Raw genomic sequence first — 19,743 nt, forward strand, 5'->3', positions numbered from 1 at the left:
GCGGCCGAGTAGGGACGCGGCTCGGACTGCGTGTGAGGGGAGCGGGCTTGTGGGCGCGCGAGGCAGCCAGCGGCGACATGCGGGTGGACGGGCGGCGGCCCTAGCGGCCTGAGCCCCGAGGGCGGGGCGGTGCGGCGCGGGCGCCCCTTCCCCGCTCCCGCCCGCCGGGTCCTGGCGAGCTCGCTACGGGCCGGGCGGCGCGCGTGCGGCTGAGGGGCGGGGACGCCGTGTGCCTCGCTGCTCCGGGCCGGGCCGGGCGGCTCCTCAGACAGCGGCGCGCGGCGGGCCGGGGCGGAGGTTCCGCGGGCGGCGCTAGGCCGGGCGAAGCGGCATGAGCCGGCCCCCGCCGACGGGGAAAATGCCCGGCGCCCCCGAGGCCGCGCCGGGGGACGGGGCGGGCGCGGGTCGTCAGAGGAAGCTGGAGGCGCTCATCCGAGACCCTCGCTCGCCCATCAACGTGGAAAGCCTGCTGGTAGGTGCGGGATAGGGAGGGAACTCCCCGCCCTGCCTGGTCCCCCCTTGGCCCACCCGCCCAGCTTCCGGCTGCCCAGGGACCTGGAGACCCAGGTTCCGGAGTGGATACCCCACCTGGGATTCTTGGGTCCACCTCCCTGTGGAGCGAGTGTCACCTCCGCCGCCCCCGTTCTTGGAGCGCGCGGGGAGGAAACACCCCTGGTCTCCTTCCCGCCTACCCAGTTGGTTTGGGGCGGAAAGGTGGAGGATTGGCTGTGCTTCCTACACTAGGCTACCCAATTTGAAAGTGTCACGCACTGTGGGAGCTAGGGTGAAATCGAGGGAGAAAGAAATCCGACGCTCTTCCTATTGGGAGTACCACCTGGGGCACATGACAAAGAGCTGCCCTCACTCGGTCCTCTTCGTCAGGAATCTGGGAACGCACAGCTTAAGTTTGCTGTTTTCAGTTGCTCTTGGACATTCCATAGTAGCTATTTAGTGCATTTGAATTTATGTAAATTAAATTTCCGGAGATTGTTGCTCTGAAGCCAAGAAATGAGTCTGAATTGTAGAATGGAATAAATCTCCCCCCTTCATCTTGTCTTTCCCATAGCATTCAAAATCCCAATTAAGAGCCTAGCTGGAGCTCGATTAAGAAAAGAACACGTTTTGCAATAAATGCCATCTAGAATGCTAGTATACTTCTGGTCATGTTGAGGGAAGCGATTATGTTTGGCAAACGAATTTGATTAGTGTGCAGCTAGAGATGCGTTTATGGGAAAAAGTGGTGTGACGGTGTATCCTGAGAAGTCAAAAAAAAAGTATTCTGGCTATTAGCTCTGGAGGGCTAGGCATAGGGTGGGTGTTCAGGCATTCTGTGCCAAAAAGCATGTCAGTTCTGAGCCCTGCTAGGCGAAGCCTAGTTACTCTGTGATGAGAAAAGCTGTCTCCTCCCTTTCCACTGACTAACTTTTCTTCTGAGGCCGTTGGTTATCCTTTGAGGTTTCTGGAATCATTTGCAGAATGACTCAGTTCTGTTTGGCCACAGTGCAGGAACTGACTAGAGAGTGGGTATCGTTCGATAGGATGTGTAAATGTAAAGATTGTGACTTTTTTGGAGGGGAGGGGAGGGGAGTATAGTATGCTTTTTGTTTGGTAGTGGGTTCCTGTGTCTTTGTGGGATGTATTTTGGAAGTCTTCAGAGTAGGATTAGTTGCTTGTAGGTCATAGCCTTTTGTAGATAAAGCAAAGCTTCTTTGGCGTCACTGCCAGCATTTTCACTTTGGTATTTTGCTAGCAAAACTTTGATCCTAGGCCAGAAAGTTCAGTTAAAAATAGTCTCTGTAAATCTCAAGTATTCACCAGGTTCATTCTCAATCCCAGATAGAAATGTTTTCACATTTCACAGTCATCTCTTGTACTGTTAGTGATGTTAATTATCGTTATTAGGATCATTCTGAGCTTGCAACCAAGTTGTTTATACCTGTGACGTGACTATTTTGTTTTATTAAAATATTGCCTAAATTATTACACGTGGTCAGTAACAGTTCCTTCATTGAGAGCTTAATACACCACATTTGTTATGATGACATATTACCCTTATGAGGGTTGACATTAAATGCTGATTTGACAGCAGACTTACTGCTGCTTTTAGTTGATTACATGTCATTGAGATCAGGACAGGTGTTATTCTAGAGTGCAGCAAATGCTACTAAGCCAAAAAATGCCGTTTATTCCTTTAGAGTGAGGTCCCTGGTGCCTTTGTTGAACATTAATAAAAGTTGAAAACATCATTAAAGTTATAATAATACCTAAGTTATGTAAATTTCATCATGAAGTTTTAGAATGAATTATTTGCTGGGTGTTTTATGTCAACTTGACACAAGCTACAGATATGGCATTTTCTTCCTTAGTGATTCCTAGTGGGTACCAGCCCATTGTGGGTGGTACCATCCTTGGGCTGGTGGTCCTGGGTTCTATAAGAAAACTGGCTGAGCAAGCCACGGGAAGCAAACCAGTAAACAACAACCCTCCATTGCCTCTGTACCACGCCAGGTTTCTGCTGTTTGAGTTCCTATTTTGATTTCCATCGATGAGGAACTGTGTATAGTATGGAACTGTAAACCAAATAAACCTTTCCTCTCCAAATGGTCATGGTAAAATTTTAGTTGTAGTAGTATACATAATACTTGGCAGTTAAACCTTGTTGAAGTACACAGTTGGGTAATGCTATGTGCATTCACACTGTTGTGCCAGTCATTACTGCTGTGCATCATCACAGCCTTTTCATACCCCAAATTGTAACTCTGTAGTCTTTAAACTGATTTTATTTTTAAAATTATGTTTTAAAAATGCTTACAAAATAATAGCTGTTACTACTTTAAAGATTTGAAATCTTGCTATGAGCTTTTTCCAAAATTAAATCATTGCTTTACCTAACATTACATTTCTTCTAGTTTTCAGTCTAGAAAACATTAATAGTCTAATGCAAGCAGCCTGATATTTAGTTACTGTATTCAGAAGCTTAGAAAGCACCATTGGAAGTTGTATATTGGTAAATATGGCAAGTGATGATGAAGGATACCGGAATTTTCTATAAAACGTTTTCAGTAGGCTAGGGAAACCATTCATAGGAAAAAAGTTACACAAGATTGCATGTAAAGTTTCTTCCAGTACATGGTACATCTTTACACTCATTTTACTTCTCCTATGTGCATTTGGCACATTTTTGCTAGCTTTATGTTTTCTTTGAGACAGGAAATTATTTTTGTTATAGATATTTCTTACTACATTTTAAAAATGCATGCAATTATGAGTTTGCTATCATAAGTACTAATCATTGTCAAGCATATCTAGGGCTGAATTTTAGGACCCTATCAGTGTACAGACTGAATTATCTTGTTTCTCTGCAGAGGCTATCTACTTTATTTGTCTCTAAAATATGCAACTCTTTTGAAGTTGCAGATTGTGAGCTGCTGGTATTATATAAAAAGTAGTTTTGAGAGAGACTTGCTTCTGAAATTAAAAAACAAACAGTATCTATCTTGTGTGTTTGAGTGTGGGCATGTGCCCTGCCATGTGTAGAGGTCAGAGGACAAGTGTGGAAGTCGGTTCTCTCCTCTCATGTGGGTTCTAGAGATCAAACTTAGGTCATGGGGTTGTCAGGCTTGGTAACTTGTAAGTAAGTAAGTACCTTTATTAACCAAGCCTTTTTTGAAGGTCAGTAATTTTGAAATATTTTTAAGGGAGGATCTTAAGTGATAACCTTTGGGTAAATTCCTGTGTTGTCAGAGGTCCTCATATTGCTTGCCTGGTGTGTTTTACTTAACATGTATGCTGGAGAAATGTCTTAAGGTTGATGCTTTGGGATTTTATTTTCTTATGTGGCTATAGTAACCTATATTGTACCTAGGTTTTTGTGAATGGGTAAAGGTGATCAAACATTCATTGGGTTGAAAAACAAAATACCAATTAAAACTTTTTAAATTTACATTTCTTTATTTGTGTGTGTTTTGGGTGGGGTGTTATATTGTCATGGCACAGGTATGGAGGTCAAGGAACAATTTACAGGAGCCAGTTCTCTCCTTCCACCATGTGAATTCCAGTAATCAAACTAAGGCTGTAGGGCTTGGCAGCAACTGCCTGTAACTGCTGAGCCATCTGCCTGGCTCCAGAAACACCTATTAAAACTGGTACTTGCCAGTAACTATATGAAAATGTTACTGTACAGAAATTTTATTTTTGGTAGTTCTGAATATACAACTCAAGGCCTTGCACATGCTAGGCAAGTGTCTGCCTCAGGGCTATGGCCCCAGATCATGAAAATATTTATCACAGTACTTAGGTTCTTTCCAATCAGTGCTGGCCAATTAAGATACAGTTGCATGTGTTCAGTCCCCATAAGTAATGTCTGAGACTGTTTTGAAGATGTAATAAAAACAAAATAGAATTTAAAAAAAGATGAAAAATGACTTTGTACGTATTCATTTGTGTGAGGTAGGAGGTGGATATATAGAATATACAGATTAAATGCTTTAAAACTTAATTTTTGTTTTGTTTTTTACATTTATTTATTTGCGGCTATGTGTGTAGGGAGCTGAGGAAAACTTTTAAGAGTTAATTCTCTTACTATGTGAGTTTCAAGGTCCAGCTCCAGTTTGTCAGGCTAGACAGTAGTGCTTATTCCTTGCAGAGCTATTTATAATATAAATATAAATAAATTTAATAAATGTTATAAGCTGGGCATGGTGGTGACTCACACCTTTAGTCCCATACTCGGAAGGCGGGGGCAGGCAGATCTCTATGAGTTTAAGGCCCCCTGGTCTACAGAGTAAGTTCCAAGCCAGCCCCAGCTACATAATGAAATCTTGCTTTTTAAAAAAAATTGTTATAAGCAATTAGTGTTAAGTCTTCGTAAGGACTTTTTTCTCTTAATTCTCTTGGGTTGATAATGAGATAGAATTGCTGTGTCATAGGATATATGTATATTTGCTTTTTAGGAAATGACCAGATCTTTTTAAAGTAGTTAAAGTATAAACTATTTTATATTTCGTACTTATGCCAACAACACAGGAGGGAAGATTCCAGTTATTCCACAGCTTCCCTAACATCAGGAAAAAAACAAAACAAAAAAAACCCCTTTCTGTTGTGGGTAGAGTGGTAGCTCATTGAGTTGTAATTTGCATGTCCTTATGACTACCATGCATACTGGCTAGTTATATATAAATATATGTGAATCATCTGTTAGAGTATTTGCCCTTTTGAAAAGTTGGGCTGTTATATAAGTTTTTATGTGTTAGACATAGAAATGACTTTGTGTACAAAGGCAATGCTATAAAGTTTGTCTTGTGAGTGTTTTTTCTCAGTCTGTGGTATGTTTTAAAAATGGTTATTGCTTTTTTCTGCCCTAGCCCTATGGCATAGAAATAGCCTCTTTTGCTTTTATTCTTGAACCTTTATGATTTAGCATTTGTATACAGGTCTAAGATACATGTTTATCAATTGAGTTAGGGATTGAAGCTGACTTTCCTTTTTCCTCCAAATGATTACTCAGATACTCAGTATTACTACTACTACTACTACTACTACTACTACTACTACTACTACTACTGCTATTACTATTTTGAGAAAAGTATTTTTCCTTTTTTACTGAGTTGCTTGTCATCTTTGCCAAAAATCTGTTTACTAGTAGACTTTTGTGTGTTTTCTTAATGTTATCTTCAGATTCTTAGTCACGGTCAAACTTTGTTTAAAACTCATTTCTTTCTAGTTTTATCTGTGGAAATGGGCAGTCAGCCAACCATGACTGGTAAGATAGAAAGCATCTTAGATTTAAAAATTATTCCATACTGACTACTCATGATAAGGGTTGTTGGGGAAGAGAAAGTTGATGGCTCAGTTTGACACAGGATGATGTGTCATTGAAAATCCAGAGGACTGGTGGGGTGACTGAGTTGGTAGAGGTGTGTGCTGCCAAGCCTGGCTAGTGGCCTTGAGTTTGATTGCTGGGACCCACAGGGTGCACAAAGAGAAATGACTCCTACAAGTTGTCTTCTGATCTCTACATATGTACTGAGGCACACATATACAATACATGTAAACAGAACAAGACAAAAAAAATCCACAGCCCACAAAAGCATTCTTAACCAGTAGTGGGCTAGCTTACTATATTGAATTTAACATGTAAGTTAGTATCAAGTCATGGTAGCTGTCCTTTATCCTTGCTGGGAACTGCTTTCCTTGCATCCTTGCTTTCCTGATCCTTCAAAGTGTGATTACATTAATGTAGATGTAGATAGGTCTGCGCTTGGCTTGTTTTAAATGACCTTCATTTACCTTTTGGAAAGTGGTCTGTTCACAGTGGCTAGTCTCCTCATTCTCATACTCATTTATTCTTTCTCTCTTTCATATTAGGGTTGCTTTTTGGTTCATTGGTGTTAACTCTTTTGGAGAATTATTTCTAAGGACTTTATGGCTTGTTTTCCAGGCATCTAAAGTGCTTTATAACTGATCATTTTATATTTAATGCGTATTTTACTTTATTCTGTGAAAGATTTTTGAACAACTTTAGTTATGATGTATGTGATAGGAAATTTACTTTTAAGGGATTTCAGATTGGGAACTAGTTTCTAACACTTCATTATTAAGGTTAGCTCTGGAGATGAGAAGCAAGCCTGTTTTAATACTTGGGTAAATGGTGCTGAGGAAGTCTTACAATGTTAAAATATTATCTTTTTTGTACTTCCTGGCCTTTGAGGTTATTTATTTAATTTACTTACTTATTACTGTTGAAGTCAAGTGCTTACCTTATAGCTGACTGGTTTTTGTAGCCCAGACTGTCCCTGAACTCATGAGCCTCGTCTCCAGCCTTCTAAATGCTGGGGTTACAGGCTTGGAGGAACAACACTTGGCTTGTGAGTTTATTTTTATCTAATGCATACAAGATAAACTGTATTAGGATATAAATGTTTTTGTCTTCCTGTTATATTCTTTGGCTATTTGTTGAATTAAAAAGTAATTCAATTTTAAGTAATAGGAGTGATATCTCTAAAGGTATAGTCCCTCTAGAAGTGATAGTACAATAGACCCCGAGTATATCTTGTCATTTGAGATTAGTCTATTCATAAGAAGGAAGATAGGCAAACATATGTATGCTGAGAAGATAGGTTTGGGAGGTTAGAACAGTTGGTCTCCTAGGAAAAGTAAATTGTAATGTAGGCATATTCTAGCCCCTGTACTGAAACAGGGTGTCTAGAGAAAGATAAAATCTAATTTTGTTCTGTATTTTAGGTGAAGTTAAGACACTATGTGGGCTAAACAGCTTTTAGTCACTTGCATGTCATCTGTTCCCCTGATCTAGCTTCTAGTTAATCTCATCTAGTTCCATGGGGAGCCATGTGATTTTTGTGTTAAGTTAGATTTCATGATTGAGAACAGATGAAAAAATGGTGGTATGTTTCAGGTTAATCCTCAAAACAGTATATTGGTTGTTAATAATCAAGCAATATTTGCTTGCTAACAAAATTAAAAACAAAGTTAAAGGGCATGAGAGGTTTTGATCAAGAATGCAGGTGTCTCCTGGCACTTGGGATGCATAGACAGTTGGGTCACTGAGTTTGAGGCTAACCTGGTTTACAAAATGAGTTCCAGGACAGCCAGGGCCACACAAAGAAACCCAATCTCAAAAAAACCCAGAAAGAGAAGAAAAACAATCAGGATGTTATTGCAAGTTATAAAGAAAGGCTCTGTTGAAAACTTTCAGATAGTAAGCAAAGTATAAAACAACTTTTATTATATTTTATATTTATTTGCATGTATGTATATATGTTTGTGCCACTCAGAAGTCAGAGGACAGTTTTTGAGTCTCCTTCCTCCAGGAATCAAACTCAGGTTATCAGACAAGCCAGCAGGTGCTTTTACACACTGAGCTGTTTTGTCAGCTCCATGATTACTAACATTTTACTTTAAGTTTTATCTATTTAATGTTTATAATGTTTTAATAAGTGTAATTTGCTTGTCCTATATTTAAAATAGTTACAAAAATGGATTTTGAGTTACTCTTTCTGCTAATGGTGTTCAGTTAGAGAAAGGGAGTAATATGTAATACTGTATTTGCTTATAAACCTTTCATAATAATGGGTTGAATGTATAAATAAACTTTGCAGGCATAGACAGTGTACATTCTTCTATCTCATTTCTTCTTAGAATCAGGTCTGAAATTAAAGTCTGGCTGAGGGACAGGTATTAAATGATACCATTGTTTGCTATCTTTTCAAGTTCTTTGTGTTTTCATCAGGAATTTTTGGGGGGAGGGGCAGGGTCTCAATTATGTAGCTCTGGCTGTCCTGGAACTCACTATGTAGAGAACAGGTTGGCATTGAAATCACAGATCCAACTGCCTATGCCTCTTGAGCGCTTGTGCTATTACACTTCAGCTTCATTGAGGTATACTTTATATGCTGTAAATTCATCCATTTTGTATCTGCAATTTAATTAAACTGTCACCTTAACATGTTTTCATTACCTCTAAAGTTCTATTGTTTGGATTCTCAGTCTTGACTCCAGTCTTAGCGTTGGGTCTTTTTTTAAAAAACAAATTCTACATAAATTCTACATAATACAGTGTATTAGTTACTTTTCTGTTGCTGTGATAAAACACTATGACCAAGGTAACTTGTAGATGCAAGTTTATTTTGGCTTACAGTCCCAGGGAGATAAGAGTGCATCATGGCAAAGGAGGCATGGGAGTCAGTGGCAGGCATGGAAGCAGGAGCAGGAAGGTGAGAGAGCTCACATCTCCAACCACAGACAGAAATAAGGAGAACAAACTGGAAGTAGTGTGAGGGTTTTTTTTTTTAAACTCTCAAAAGTCTACTCCCAGTAACATGCTTCCTCTAGCAAGGCTCTACCTCCTAAAGGTTTGATAGCTTCCCCAAATAGCACCACCACCACCTGGGTTGTTCAAATATCCACACTTGAGAGGGACATTTCTATTTTAAACCATCACACACAATATGCCATCACTGCATCTGGCTTTTCCCCAATGTAATGTTTTTAGTTAGGTTCATCTGTATTGTAGCATGCTAGTATTTTGTTCTTTAGTATTGCTGACTAGTGTTATTGCATGAATTATATATTACATTTTACTTATGAGTTTATCATAAGTGAAGACATGTTTATATTTCTCTTGTATAGATTCCAAAGAATAAGTTTGTAGGGTCATGTGGTAGTTTATCCTTAATTTTGAAAAGCTGCCAATATTTTCTAAAATGGTCATACAGTTTCATATTCTTAGCATTAATGAATGATTGTACTTTTTTAAAAACAAGTGAATTTCAGTTGTGTCCTTTCTTTGAGAGAAAGAGAGAGACAGAGAGAGAGAGAGAGAGAATGAACGAATGAATGAATAATTATGAGTTTCTTCCTGTGTTGCCTAGGTTGACCTTCAACTCCTGGACTAAAGGAATTCTCTGACTTCAGGCCTCTGGTACAGCTAGGACAAAGGGCATGTTTTACCGTGTCTTGATTGCTCTTTTCTTTAGATTTTTTTTAGTGTGCTAAATATAAAGTGTGTTGTATATATTTAAATTGTTTTTATATAAGGAGATGCTAATCAAGTAATGAAGAGAGTTTTCTCCCCTTCACATGAGAATTGTAGTTAACATTTATTTATTTTTTAAAATGAACTTCGTTATGGAGCCTTTTACTTCTGAGTAATGAAACTCTTGTTGAACTTTGTAAACTCTGATAGAAGGAGTGACTCAACTAGTTGGGTTCTTGTTTTTTTTTTAAGACCATTCAGAGATATTGTACTGAGTTTAAAGCAGTGCACCATGAATGTGGTGTATGTATTTGAATTGTTTTTATGTAAGGAGATGCTAATTAAGTACTGAAGAGAGTCCCCCGACCCCCTGCACAGGAGAGTTAACAAGCATTTATTTAAAAAAAAAAACAACTTTGTTATGGAGCCTTTTACTTTTGAGTAATGAGTCTTTTTGAACTGTGTAAACTCTGGTAGAAACAGAGTTGGGTTAGTGTGTGGTACGTGCACCCATCAAATATATAAAATACATTAACATAATTGTCTTGGACTGATTCTTTCAAGAGCTACTGAAAATGAATTTTGGTCTGTTAAATTCTTGCAAAAGCATCTAAAGTATTAAATGTGAGAATTCTACCATGGACATCCTCTTTTGGGGAATCTCCCTTTAGAGACCCTCTTGGGGAAATCCCCCCTTGTCAGATCTTCTGAAGTAGGTGGACTGAGGTAGCCAGGACTTTGCATTAAAGGAGCATTTCTGGTGCTAGTGATGAAAGTAGTCTTTAGGAGTAAGATGAGAGGCACTGTGGCTATATATTTTTTCTTGTACCAAGTGAAAAAAATCAGACACAGGTGTTTAAGATTTTTTTCAGAAGACTGACTTGTGTATGTGGGTGACATATAGAAGGAAGGATGCAAGGCTCATCACATTTTGTCTTTTAGGATTCTCTACAAATCAGATTAATTAAAGCTAGCCAGCTTCTTTGCTTTCTCTCTGTTCCTTCTTATCTCCCTTAATTCGTTGGGTTTTCTTTCCTAAAGGAAGCATATGTGTAAAAAAGAAAAAGAAATATTAGCGTGCTAAGACATACAAAAAAGTTTATCATCATACCTTACCCAAGTTTAAAAATATAGTATAAAAACTTAATTTGTGGGCTGGAGAGATAGCTCAGCGGTTAAGAGCACTGGCTGCTTTTCCAGAGGTTCTGAGTTCAAATCCCAGCAACCACATGGTGGCTCACAACCATCTGTAATGGGATCTGATGCCCTCTTCTGGTGCGTCTGAAGATAGCTGTAGTCTACTCACATACATAAAATAAATAAAAAAAAAACCCTATTTGTAAGTTAAAAACCTACATTAACTTATATGTAGGTGTGTGCATGTGTGTATATGTATAGGTATGCACATACCACAGTGTATTTGTGGAGATCACTTTTGGTAGTTGCTTTTTTCCTTCCACCAGGCATTGAGCTCAAGTCTTCAGGCTTGGTGGCCAGTGCCTTCATTGGATGAGCCACCTAACTGGCCTCAAATGTATAATTTTGCTATGGGACAAAGAATGACTTGAACTTCTGGGTTTTTTTGTTTATTTGTTTTTTGTTTGTTTTTTTTAAATCCTGTTTATTCTTCTTAACAGGATTTCATGTATCTTAGGCCTAAACTTGCTGTGTAGCAGATGATGACCTTGAACTTCTGTTCTTCCCACCTCTGCCTTCAAGCCTTGAGATCACACAGGGCTGTGCCATCATACCCCATTTATGGAGTTCCAGAGATTGAAGCTAGGGCTTTGTGTGTGTTAATAAGCAAGTATTCTACTAATAGAACCATAGCCTAAGCTCAAAATATGTAATTGTGATATTTCACATTTAATAATTAGGAAGTAAAAAGTGGTAGTCATAGTTACTGAGTCAGCTTAACTCATGAGAGAAAACCCAACTAGAAAATTAAAATTTGGGGTTGGGGATTTAGCTCAGTGGTAGAGCGCTTGCCTAGGAAGTGCAAGGCCCTGGGTTTGGTCCCCAGCTCCGGAAAAAAAAAAAAAAAGAAAATTAAAATTTAATTTATGGTCCTTTAGATTATAGTTCCTAAATCAGTGTATTCTTTGTCTATATTGTGATTATGCCTGTATTTAAAAAACGAAGTTTTCAAACATTCTTTTGTGGTAGCAGCAGAGTCAGGTGGATCTCTGAGTTAGTGTACAGAGCAAGTTCTAGGACAGTCAGGGCTTCACAGAGAACCTGTCTCAAAAAAACAAACATTAAACCAAAACAACAACAAAAAGGAAGCAAAAATAAAGTGTAAAATACAAGTCTTATTTTTAAAACAATTTTGAAATTTCGCATACAAAACAGCTTTCGAGTTATTGGCTGTACCAAGCAATATGAAGAGTGATGTTTACATTCTTAAAAAGATTTATTTATTATGTATACAGCATTCTGCGTGCATGTATGCTTGCAGGCCAGAAGAGGGCATCAGATCTCATTACAGATGGTTGTGAGCCTTCATGTGGTTGCTGAGAATTGAACTCAGGACCCCTGGAAGAGCAGTCAGTGCTCTTAACCACTGAGTCATCTCTCCAATCTGCTGTTTAGATTTTTAAAATGTATTTTTGAAATTACTTTCTCAGCTGAGTATAGTGGCGTAGGCATTTAGTCCCAGCACTTGAGAGTCAAAAGCACGTGGATTTCTATGAGGCTAGCCTGATCTACAAAGCAAGTTCTAGGACAGCCAAGGCTGTTATACTGAGAAACCCTGTCTCAAAAAACCAAACCAACCAAAAATAAATAGACAAATAAATAATTGTTTTTTTTCCATAGAAAATTAGAGAAAAAAAGAGAATTCATCAGTAGCTGTTAAGTTGCTCATACATTTTAGTCCTTGAAGACTTTTAATACTTAGTTTTTGTTATTAAGGAATATGTATATATTGTCTTGTAGAAATTTGAGATATGTATTGTAGATATTTAAAAAAATAGTATTGGGGCTGGAGAGACGGCTCAGTGGTTAAGAGCATTGGCCGCTCTTCCAGAAGCCCTGAGTTCAATTCCCAGCAACCACTTGGTGGTTCATGACTATCTAAAGTGTGATCTGATGCCTTCTTCTGGCATGCAAGTGTACATGCAGATAGAGCACTTAATATACATAAAATAAGTAAATAAATATTTTTAAAAAAGTGTCAATTTTTAAAAGAAACTTTTGTATGAGTGTTAGGTATGCAAGTATGTTTGTGTACCACATACGTGCCTGATGCCTTGGAGTTCAGAAGAGGCATTGCATCTCCTGGAACTGGAGTTACAGGTAGCTCTGAGCTGCCATGTTGGTAGAAAAAAGAATAGTCAGTGCTTCTATTAGCTGAGCCATCTCCAGTCCGTGTTTATTGATTTTTGAGATAATAATTATACAACTTGGAGGAGAGTGGTAGCATGGTTTCGTATCTACTGTTTGAGTGACCATGGCTAGTAAAGCTGCACACACTTCTGCCCAGTGTGTGATTAGTGTTTCTGAAGTGCTCGGGCAGCACAGTAAGAGTCTTTATCATAGTTAACCGTTGATTTGCAGGATGTAGCTGAGTTGGTAGAGTGCTTGCCTAGCATGCTGTGGGCTTAAACTCCTGTACCACATAAAATCAGCATAGAGGGTGAACCTTAGCACTCAAGAGACTGAGGTAGGAGGATCAGAAGTTCAAAGTCATCTTTGGCTCTGTTGTAGGTTTGAGGTCTGGCTGCCTTCTGTGAGATGCTGTCTCAAAAGACAAAACAAACAATAAAGCCCTAAATATTTAACTTTTTCTTTTTTTTTTTAGCCTGGTCTATATGGAGGGTTCCAGGCTAGCTAGTACACCGTAGTAAGACCCTATCTCAAAAAATAATCAATACAGTAATAATAAAGGAAAATATGATTTGAAAAACAAGAGAGAAGACTGTAAAGTATTTTTCATGAGAAAAGTTATAGAATACTGTAATTTTAAGAAATTGGGCTGGAGAGATGGCTCAGTGGTTAAGAGCACTGACTGTTCCTCCAGAGGTCCTGAGTTCAAATCCTGGCAACCACATGGTGGCTCACAACCATCTGTAATGAGATCTAATGCCCTCTTCTGGTGTGTCTGAAGACAACTACAGTGTACTTATATATTAAATAAATAATATTAAAATAAAATTACCTCCCCCAGAGAGGAGTTTTTGGAAATTTTTGTCTCTCAAGATTTTGTGAGTAAGCTAGCCTCTTGGCATAATATTTTAATATTCTTAGGAACAGGTTTACTCAGTTCAACTCAGCAAACCCTCAAAAGCAAAACAAACATATTAAAAATTTACAAAGGCAATACATGCCTATTAAAATTTTTAAGAAATGTAATATATAACCTTTTCTCTGTGGCCTGTGTTATTGAAGCACTCACTTATAGACTTATAGACTGTGATACCAGCACACCCTTTTGCTGTTTGCATTTAATAGCATAAGGGATTATTTTCTTTTAATCTCATGCATATAAAATCATGACTGTTTTCCCAGATAGTCTCATCATGTAGTATTTTTTTTAAAAAAGCATTTATTAAACTCTGCATGTCTGTGGGCATTTGTGCATAAAAGTGCACATGAGCCATAGTATGTGTGAGTCAGTTCTTTCCTTCCACCCTGTGGGTCCTGAACTAAGGTCATCAGGTTTTGTGTGGCAAGGACCTTTTCTGTCTGAGCCATCCCACCAGTGTCAGTACAGTCTTTTTTTTTTAATGTACAGTTTATTAATATTTGAAACACCGATTTACACAAAGTTTGGGTCACTTTGGACAGGATGGAGGTGTAAGAATTGACTGAGATTGGTGATATTTATTTTTATTTTATTTCTATGGGTGTTATGCTTTTATGTCTGGTCCTCTTGCCTGCCTAGTACCCTTGAAGGTCAGAAGAAAGCATTTGAGTCCACTGGTATTAGAGTTACAGATGGTTATGAGCCATCGTGTAGGTGCTGGGACTCTAACCCTAGTCCTCTGGAAGAACAGCCACTGCTGTAACCGCTGAGCCATGCAGAGATGCCAGCACATACTCATTAGCTAACAGAACTCATCTAAATTTAATTTGGCTCTTTCCAGAGAGGCCTGAATTTTTTTTTTTAAACGCTAGAAACAGATAGACTCTTTCCTAATTACAATTGTTCCAGGCACTGGCTGATTGCTGAGATGCCTGGCTTTCTCTTCCATAGAGCTCTTGAGACTTGTCATCTGAACCACCAGCCTCATTTTAATTTCGTAGCTGCTGCTTTCTGTTTGATGAGAAGTCCTGAGACACTTCTGTGGTCAGTCCTTTCCTTAACTGTTCTTCTGTTTTTCCTCTCTTGTCCCGAGGTTGACATACTTGCTTGCAGCTTCAGATTCTCGCCCAGATCGTAAGCACCTGGTTCTCAAGGTACCCTTCTTTCAGAACTTGGAGCTTCTGCTCTCAGTGTGGTGTAGTGTCCTTTCAATCGCAGTGCCCATGATATCTTTCTCTAAGACTTTCTACTCAGTGTGGTGTACCTGGGTTATATATCTGGTACCTCTCCTCACTACTATCGCTTGTTGACAACTTTCTTGTCAGTGTCTTAATTGTTTGTTGAAGATGTAGGCATCAGGCTCACAGGTTTTCCCACAAGAGATTGGCACAGTTCCTTTGTGTGAACTTAGTGTTTACATGGACTTAGAACCTTGACTTTTGTCTCCTAATTCCATCACCCCTCCCTTCAGTCTTTCTGGTCACTTAATTCACTCACAGAATCCCATGGAAATGTGCTGGATCTCACCATTATCTGAAATCTACTTTGCTGTTTAGATCATAAATATAAAACTTCACACTCTCAGTCCTGCTCTAAGCTTCTTTATTCTTTCACTAACTTATTTTTTTAGACTTTTGAGGTGTAAGGCTCTAAACTCTTCTAAATGCTTCCTTCCCTAGTGGCAAAAGTGCAGTGTCCATCAATTCAGGTCTCTTGCTATACCCTCAGTTTCCTTGCACCATTGAATCTCCATTATATGTACCTAGTACAATCAGTTTGTCTCCGATCTACACAAAAGGTGCTTGTTGATGAGTGATGGAGGACAGTCATTAGACAACTAACTGTGTCGATAACACTGCACATTCCTGGATTCCAACCTCTGAGACCTGTTAAGACTGTAGGCTTAAGGTAATTCTTTCCTTCTTCTTAAGGGCTTTAATTTCTTTTGGTTTAGAAACAAAGTCTCCTCCACAGATGGTGTTCCTGTTTCCTGGAAAATAGAAGCCATCAAAAGAAGATCCCTTAAATTTCCTGTCATTTGACACACCGGCTTATCTTTTTAGTACTGTTCATTCTTCCTTTCCTTCTGTTTCATTCCTGTAGTGCTTATCATCAGGAAAATTCCTCAGCTGCTTTGGATTGTTCCATCATTCTTGCTGATAAACTCTCACAACTTGAATGTCTTTTCTGATTCTTCTAACTTTATTAATTATGTTCAGATGTCTCACTGAAATAAGTAACCAGAATGTCCTGAGGAAAAGAAACCTCAATTACTGTTAAAGCTTGGATCTGCTTATTTCTAGGACTTGCTGAGGGTTTATGTGTCGATGACGTCTGTTTTATCCACCTGCATGCTTGTGTTGCTACTTTAGGCTGAGATGCATTTATCTGTTGGCATCTCTTCTTGGTTCATTGTAGTCTCTCAGAGGTTAGATCACAGTCATATTCCTTTCCCTTTGCTTGCAAATCTCCTATGATTTGGTCTCAGATTCAGTGATGATTTCCTCTATCATTTCTCCTGGGGCAGGCCAGAAATCCAGTCCTGCTGGTGCACCTCCTAAACATAGTTCATGTCTCTCCTGCCTCCCTTCTTCTACTCAGATGACTGTCATATCATTTCTATATCAGCATAGGATTTCTTCTTCAGTGGTCTTTACTCTAGTTTTTCTAGTCCTACAACTTTATAATCTCCAGGTAAAGGACTTACTGTAAAATGCAAAGTCTTAACTCACTCCTTAACTTAAATACTTAAATGACAATTTTCTTATTTATTGAGGAAAAGTTTAAGTATGTTTCTCTGGACAGAGCAAGCTGGCACTTCAGTTTTCCTATCGTCTTCCTTTTTCTAGTTGTTTTCCTTTTTATTTAGCTATTAGCTCTTGGAGTGCTTACTATGCTCAATACAAACATTACTTTTTTTGGTAAGGGTTTTGCCATACAATTTTTAGAGTATTCTTTTTTGAACAGTTCCTTTTCTTGGGTTTCCAGTGCCCAATTTCTTATAGATTTGCATGGGTGCACCAAAAGAAGGCACCTTTCCTAAAGATGTAGAAAACAATGCCACTCTTCTCTCTTTTGTGGGGATCAGATTGGCACATTATTGAAAGATGGTGCTTCCTATGTTTACACCCTGTGCTAGGTCTCCTGGTTATCTTCTACAACCTCTAATCTTTTTATCACATCCAGTGTACTGTGTATCTCACATATGGTTGTTGGTTTGTTTTGTTTTGTCTCTAGAAATTTGACCTATTTCTGTACCCTGTTTGATTTATCCTGAACCCTGTTTCTGTTGGACATTCCTGGTGTTTCTTGAACTTAAAAAAAAATGTGTTGTAGTCAGATAAACATGACAAATTCTCTATCTGTGTCACTTTAAATGTGCAATTCGGTGGCATTACATACATTCATAGTATTATGCAACCATCGACATCTATTTTTAAAACTTCATTACCTAAAATAGAAATACCTATTGAGCAACAAGTCCCTATCTTCACTGCAACCTTTGCTATACTTCTCTGCAAAGTATTCACATGGAATTAAGAAATTAAAATCAGTATTTGCCGTTGTGTCTAGTTTATTTCAAGACAACCATTTGCATTACTCTTTATGTCCCATAGCTCTTGTGCATGTAAGGAGTATAGTTATATATTTAATGTTTTGATCATTATTTGTGCTATCTTATTTTGTAATCATATCCATTTCATACTGTTCTGCTTAGTGTGTGTTGAATTTTCCCATTCCTTGGCTTACAAATAATGTTTTATGGGTTGACTGAATGATGATAATTTCAACAATGATTTGTTATAAGGAACTTTGGGAGGAAAAATGAATGATATTTACTGCTTGCATTTTTCTTAGCTTACTAGATTTTATGGTATGTAAAATGGCAGATATTAGACCTTACTTTACACATGTAAATATGATATGTGAAACATTGGAAATTATAATGTATTGGTTCCCACAAATATACTTTCCAGTACATGCCATTTTAAGCCATTCATAATAGTATTCAGTGCATTTAACAAATACTGTGTTTGAGTGAATAATAGTAACAGAAAAGACAGTACATGCAAAGGTGGAATTACTTTCTCCCCCCCCCGCCCCCCCCCCACCCCCCCCCCCACCCCCAGAGCTGGGGACCGAACCCAGGGCCTTGCGCTTGCTAGGCAAACGCTCTACCACTGAGCTAAATCCCCAACCCCGGAATTACTTTCTTAACAGGACATATAGACAACACTTAAGCCACTCACAGTTACTGTAAGGAGAGATCAAAGGAGAGACATTCACTATTGTGAAATGCAAAGACTTTTATGGCCATTTTGTTGGTGTATATCATAATGCTTTATTCATTCAATAATATACTCCTTTTTCCTACTTACTAATTTGTCAATTAACCATTACAAAGAGATAGGCAATACTTTTATCATTCTTAAAAAGTTTCCTCAATTTTTTTTTTATGGTCAGTCTTATCTCCCATGTCTTATAATTTAATCTTTTCTTATTGTTAATTGCTTCTCGCTTCTAGAATTTATTAGAAATTAAAACATACATTATTTTGCATATATTTTTGTGTACTTTTCATTTTGCATAATTTTTTACAATTCATCCATATTTGTCAAAACTTGCACAGGGGATAAAAAATAAATTAAGCATTTTATCAATTCTTGTAGGAGACCTGGAACTTTGAAGTTAGACTTAAGTGACATCATTAACCTTGGACACAGTAGTAGCCAAAGCTACATGTGATTGTTTCCCAGTGTGTTAAAAGAATAGTGTAGATTAGTGTATTGTGTTACATAGAATTGAACTTTGGAGTTGTGCTGTTTGTAAAAGTACATGAAATAAGAGAATCAACTGTTCTTGCTTCATTTGCTTTTATAAGGAAACCATTTTGTTCTTTAAAATTTGAAACTTATGACTCAGTGTATGATCATTTTTTGTACATGTTTTAAAAAAAGATTCTTGTATCTGTGTCTTTGTGTGTATCTATGGTATGAGTGTATGTGTGCACACTTACACATGCATCCTCTGAGGTTAGAAGGGATTATGGAATCCTTTGGAGCTGGAGTTATGGGAAGTTATGAAGCTGCTAGAAATGTATGTTGGGAATTGAAATCAGGTCCTCTGAAAGAGCAGTAAGTTCTCTTAACTATTGAGCCATCTCTCTGGCCTCTTTTTTAAAATATTCTGTGAAATCTTAAAAAATATATAAATAGTATGCTTGGAAGGCAAGTTGCTTGGTGGCTCTTGATTTTAATCTCAGTATGTTTACTGCCTATATAGCCAGAGCAAGATAGGTCTCTGAGGTTGAGGCCACTTTTCTACATAGCAAGTTCTAAGCCAGCCAAGGCTAAATAATGAGACTCTATCTCAAAAAGCAAAAATACAAAAAAATCAAAACAGCAACAGCAACAACCACAGACCAGTACATTTTTGCCTGGAGAGATGGTTCAGTGGTTAAGAACACTTTTTAGACCCAAGCACCAAGGTTAGGAAGCTCAAAACCACCTCTCATTCCTGTTCTAGGGGCTCTGATGTCCTCTTCTGGCTTTTGAGGGCACGTCCCATACAGGTACCTTGTATTCACACAAATTAGCATACACAGTTATAAATAAGAAAATAAAAATAAATCTTTTTTTTTCTTTTTTCTTTTTTCTTTTTTCGGAGCTGGGGACCGAACCCAGGGCCTTGCGCTCTCTAGGCAAGCGCTCTACCACTGAGCTAAATCCCCAACCCCATAAAAATAAATCTTAAAAGTTATGTTTAGGGCTGGAGAGATGGCTCAGTGGTTAAGAGCCCGACTGCTCTTCCAGAGGTCCTGAGTTCAATTCCCAGCAACCACATGGTGGCTCACAACCATCTGTAAAGAGATCTGATGCCCTCTTCTGGTGTGTCTGAGGACAGCTACAGTGTACTTATTATAATAAATGAATAAATCTTTAAAAAGAAAGTTATGTTTAACAGTTTTTGAGGGTACAATGTTGAGATCAAGTGTGTTGATGAT

The 19,743-nt window shown here is 38.4% G+C and overlaps 1 protein-coding gene across 5 annotated transcripts in view; it reads left to right on the forward strand.

The window, feature by feature from the left end:
- The first annotated feature begins 266 nt into the window (after window positions 1–266).
- Window positions 267–19,743, forward strand: part of Rock2 (Rho-associated coiled-coil containing protein kinase 2) — a 94,399-nt gene continuing 74,922 nt past the window's right edge. For 4 of the 5 annotated variants that reach the window (XM_087552329.1, XM_087552330.1, XM_087552331.1 and 1 more), the window contains exon 1: window positions 267–472. Coding sequence is in view for 2 of the 5 variants with exons in the window: in XM_087552332.1 (XP_087408458.1) it covers window positions 332–472 (141 nt within the window). In the remaining 3 variants the exon portion in view is untranslated. 5 annotated transcript variants of the gene reach the window in all.

This window comes from Rattus norvegicus, chromosome 6, assembly GCF_021556685.1.
Source record: "Rattus norvegicus strain SHRSP/BbbUtx chromosome 6, alternate assembly SHRSP_T2T, whole genome shotgun sequence".
In the NCBI taxonomy this organism is placed as follows: Eukaryota; Metazoa; Chordata; class Mammalia; order Rodentia; family Muridae; genus Rattus; species Rattus norvegicus.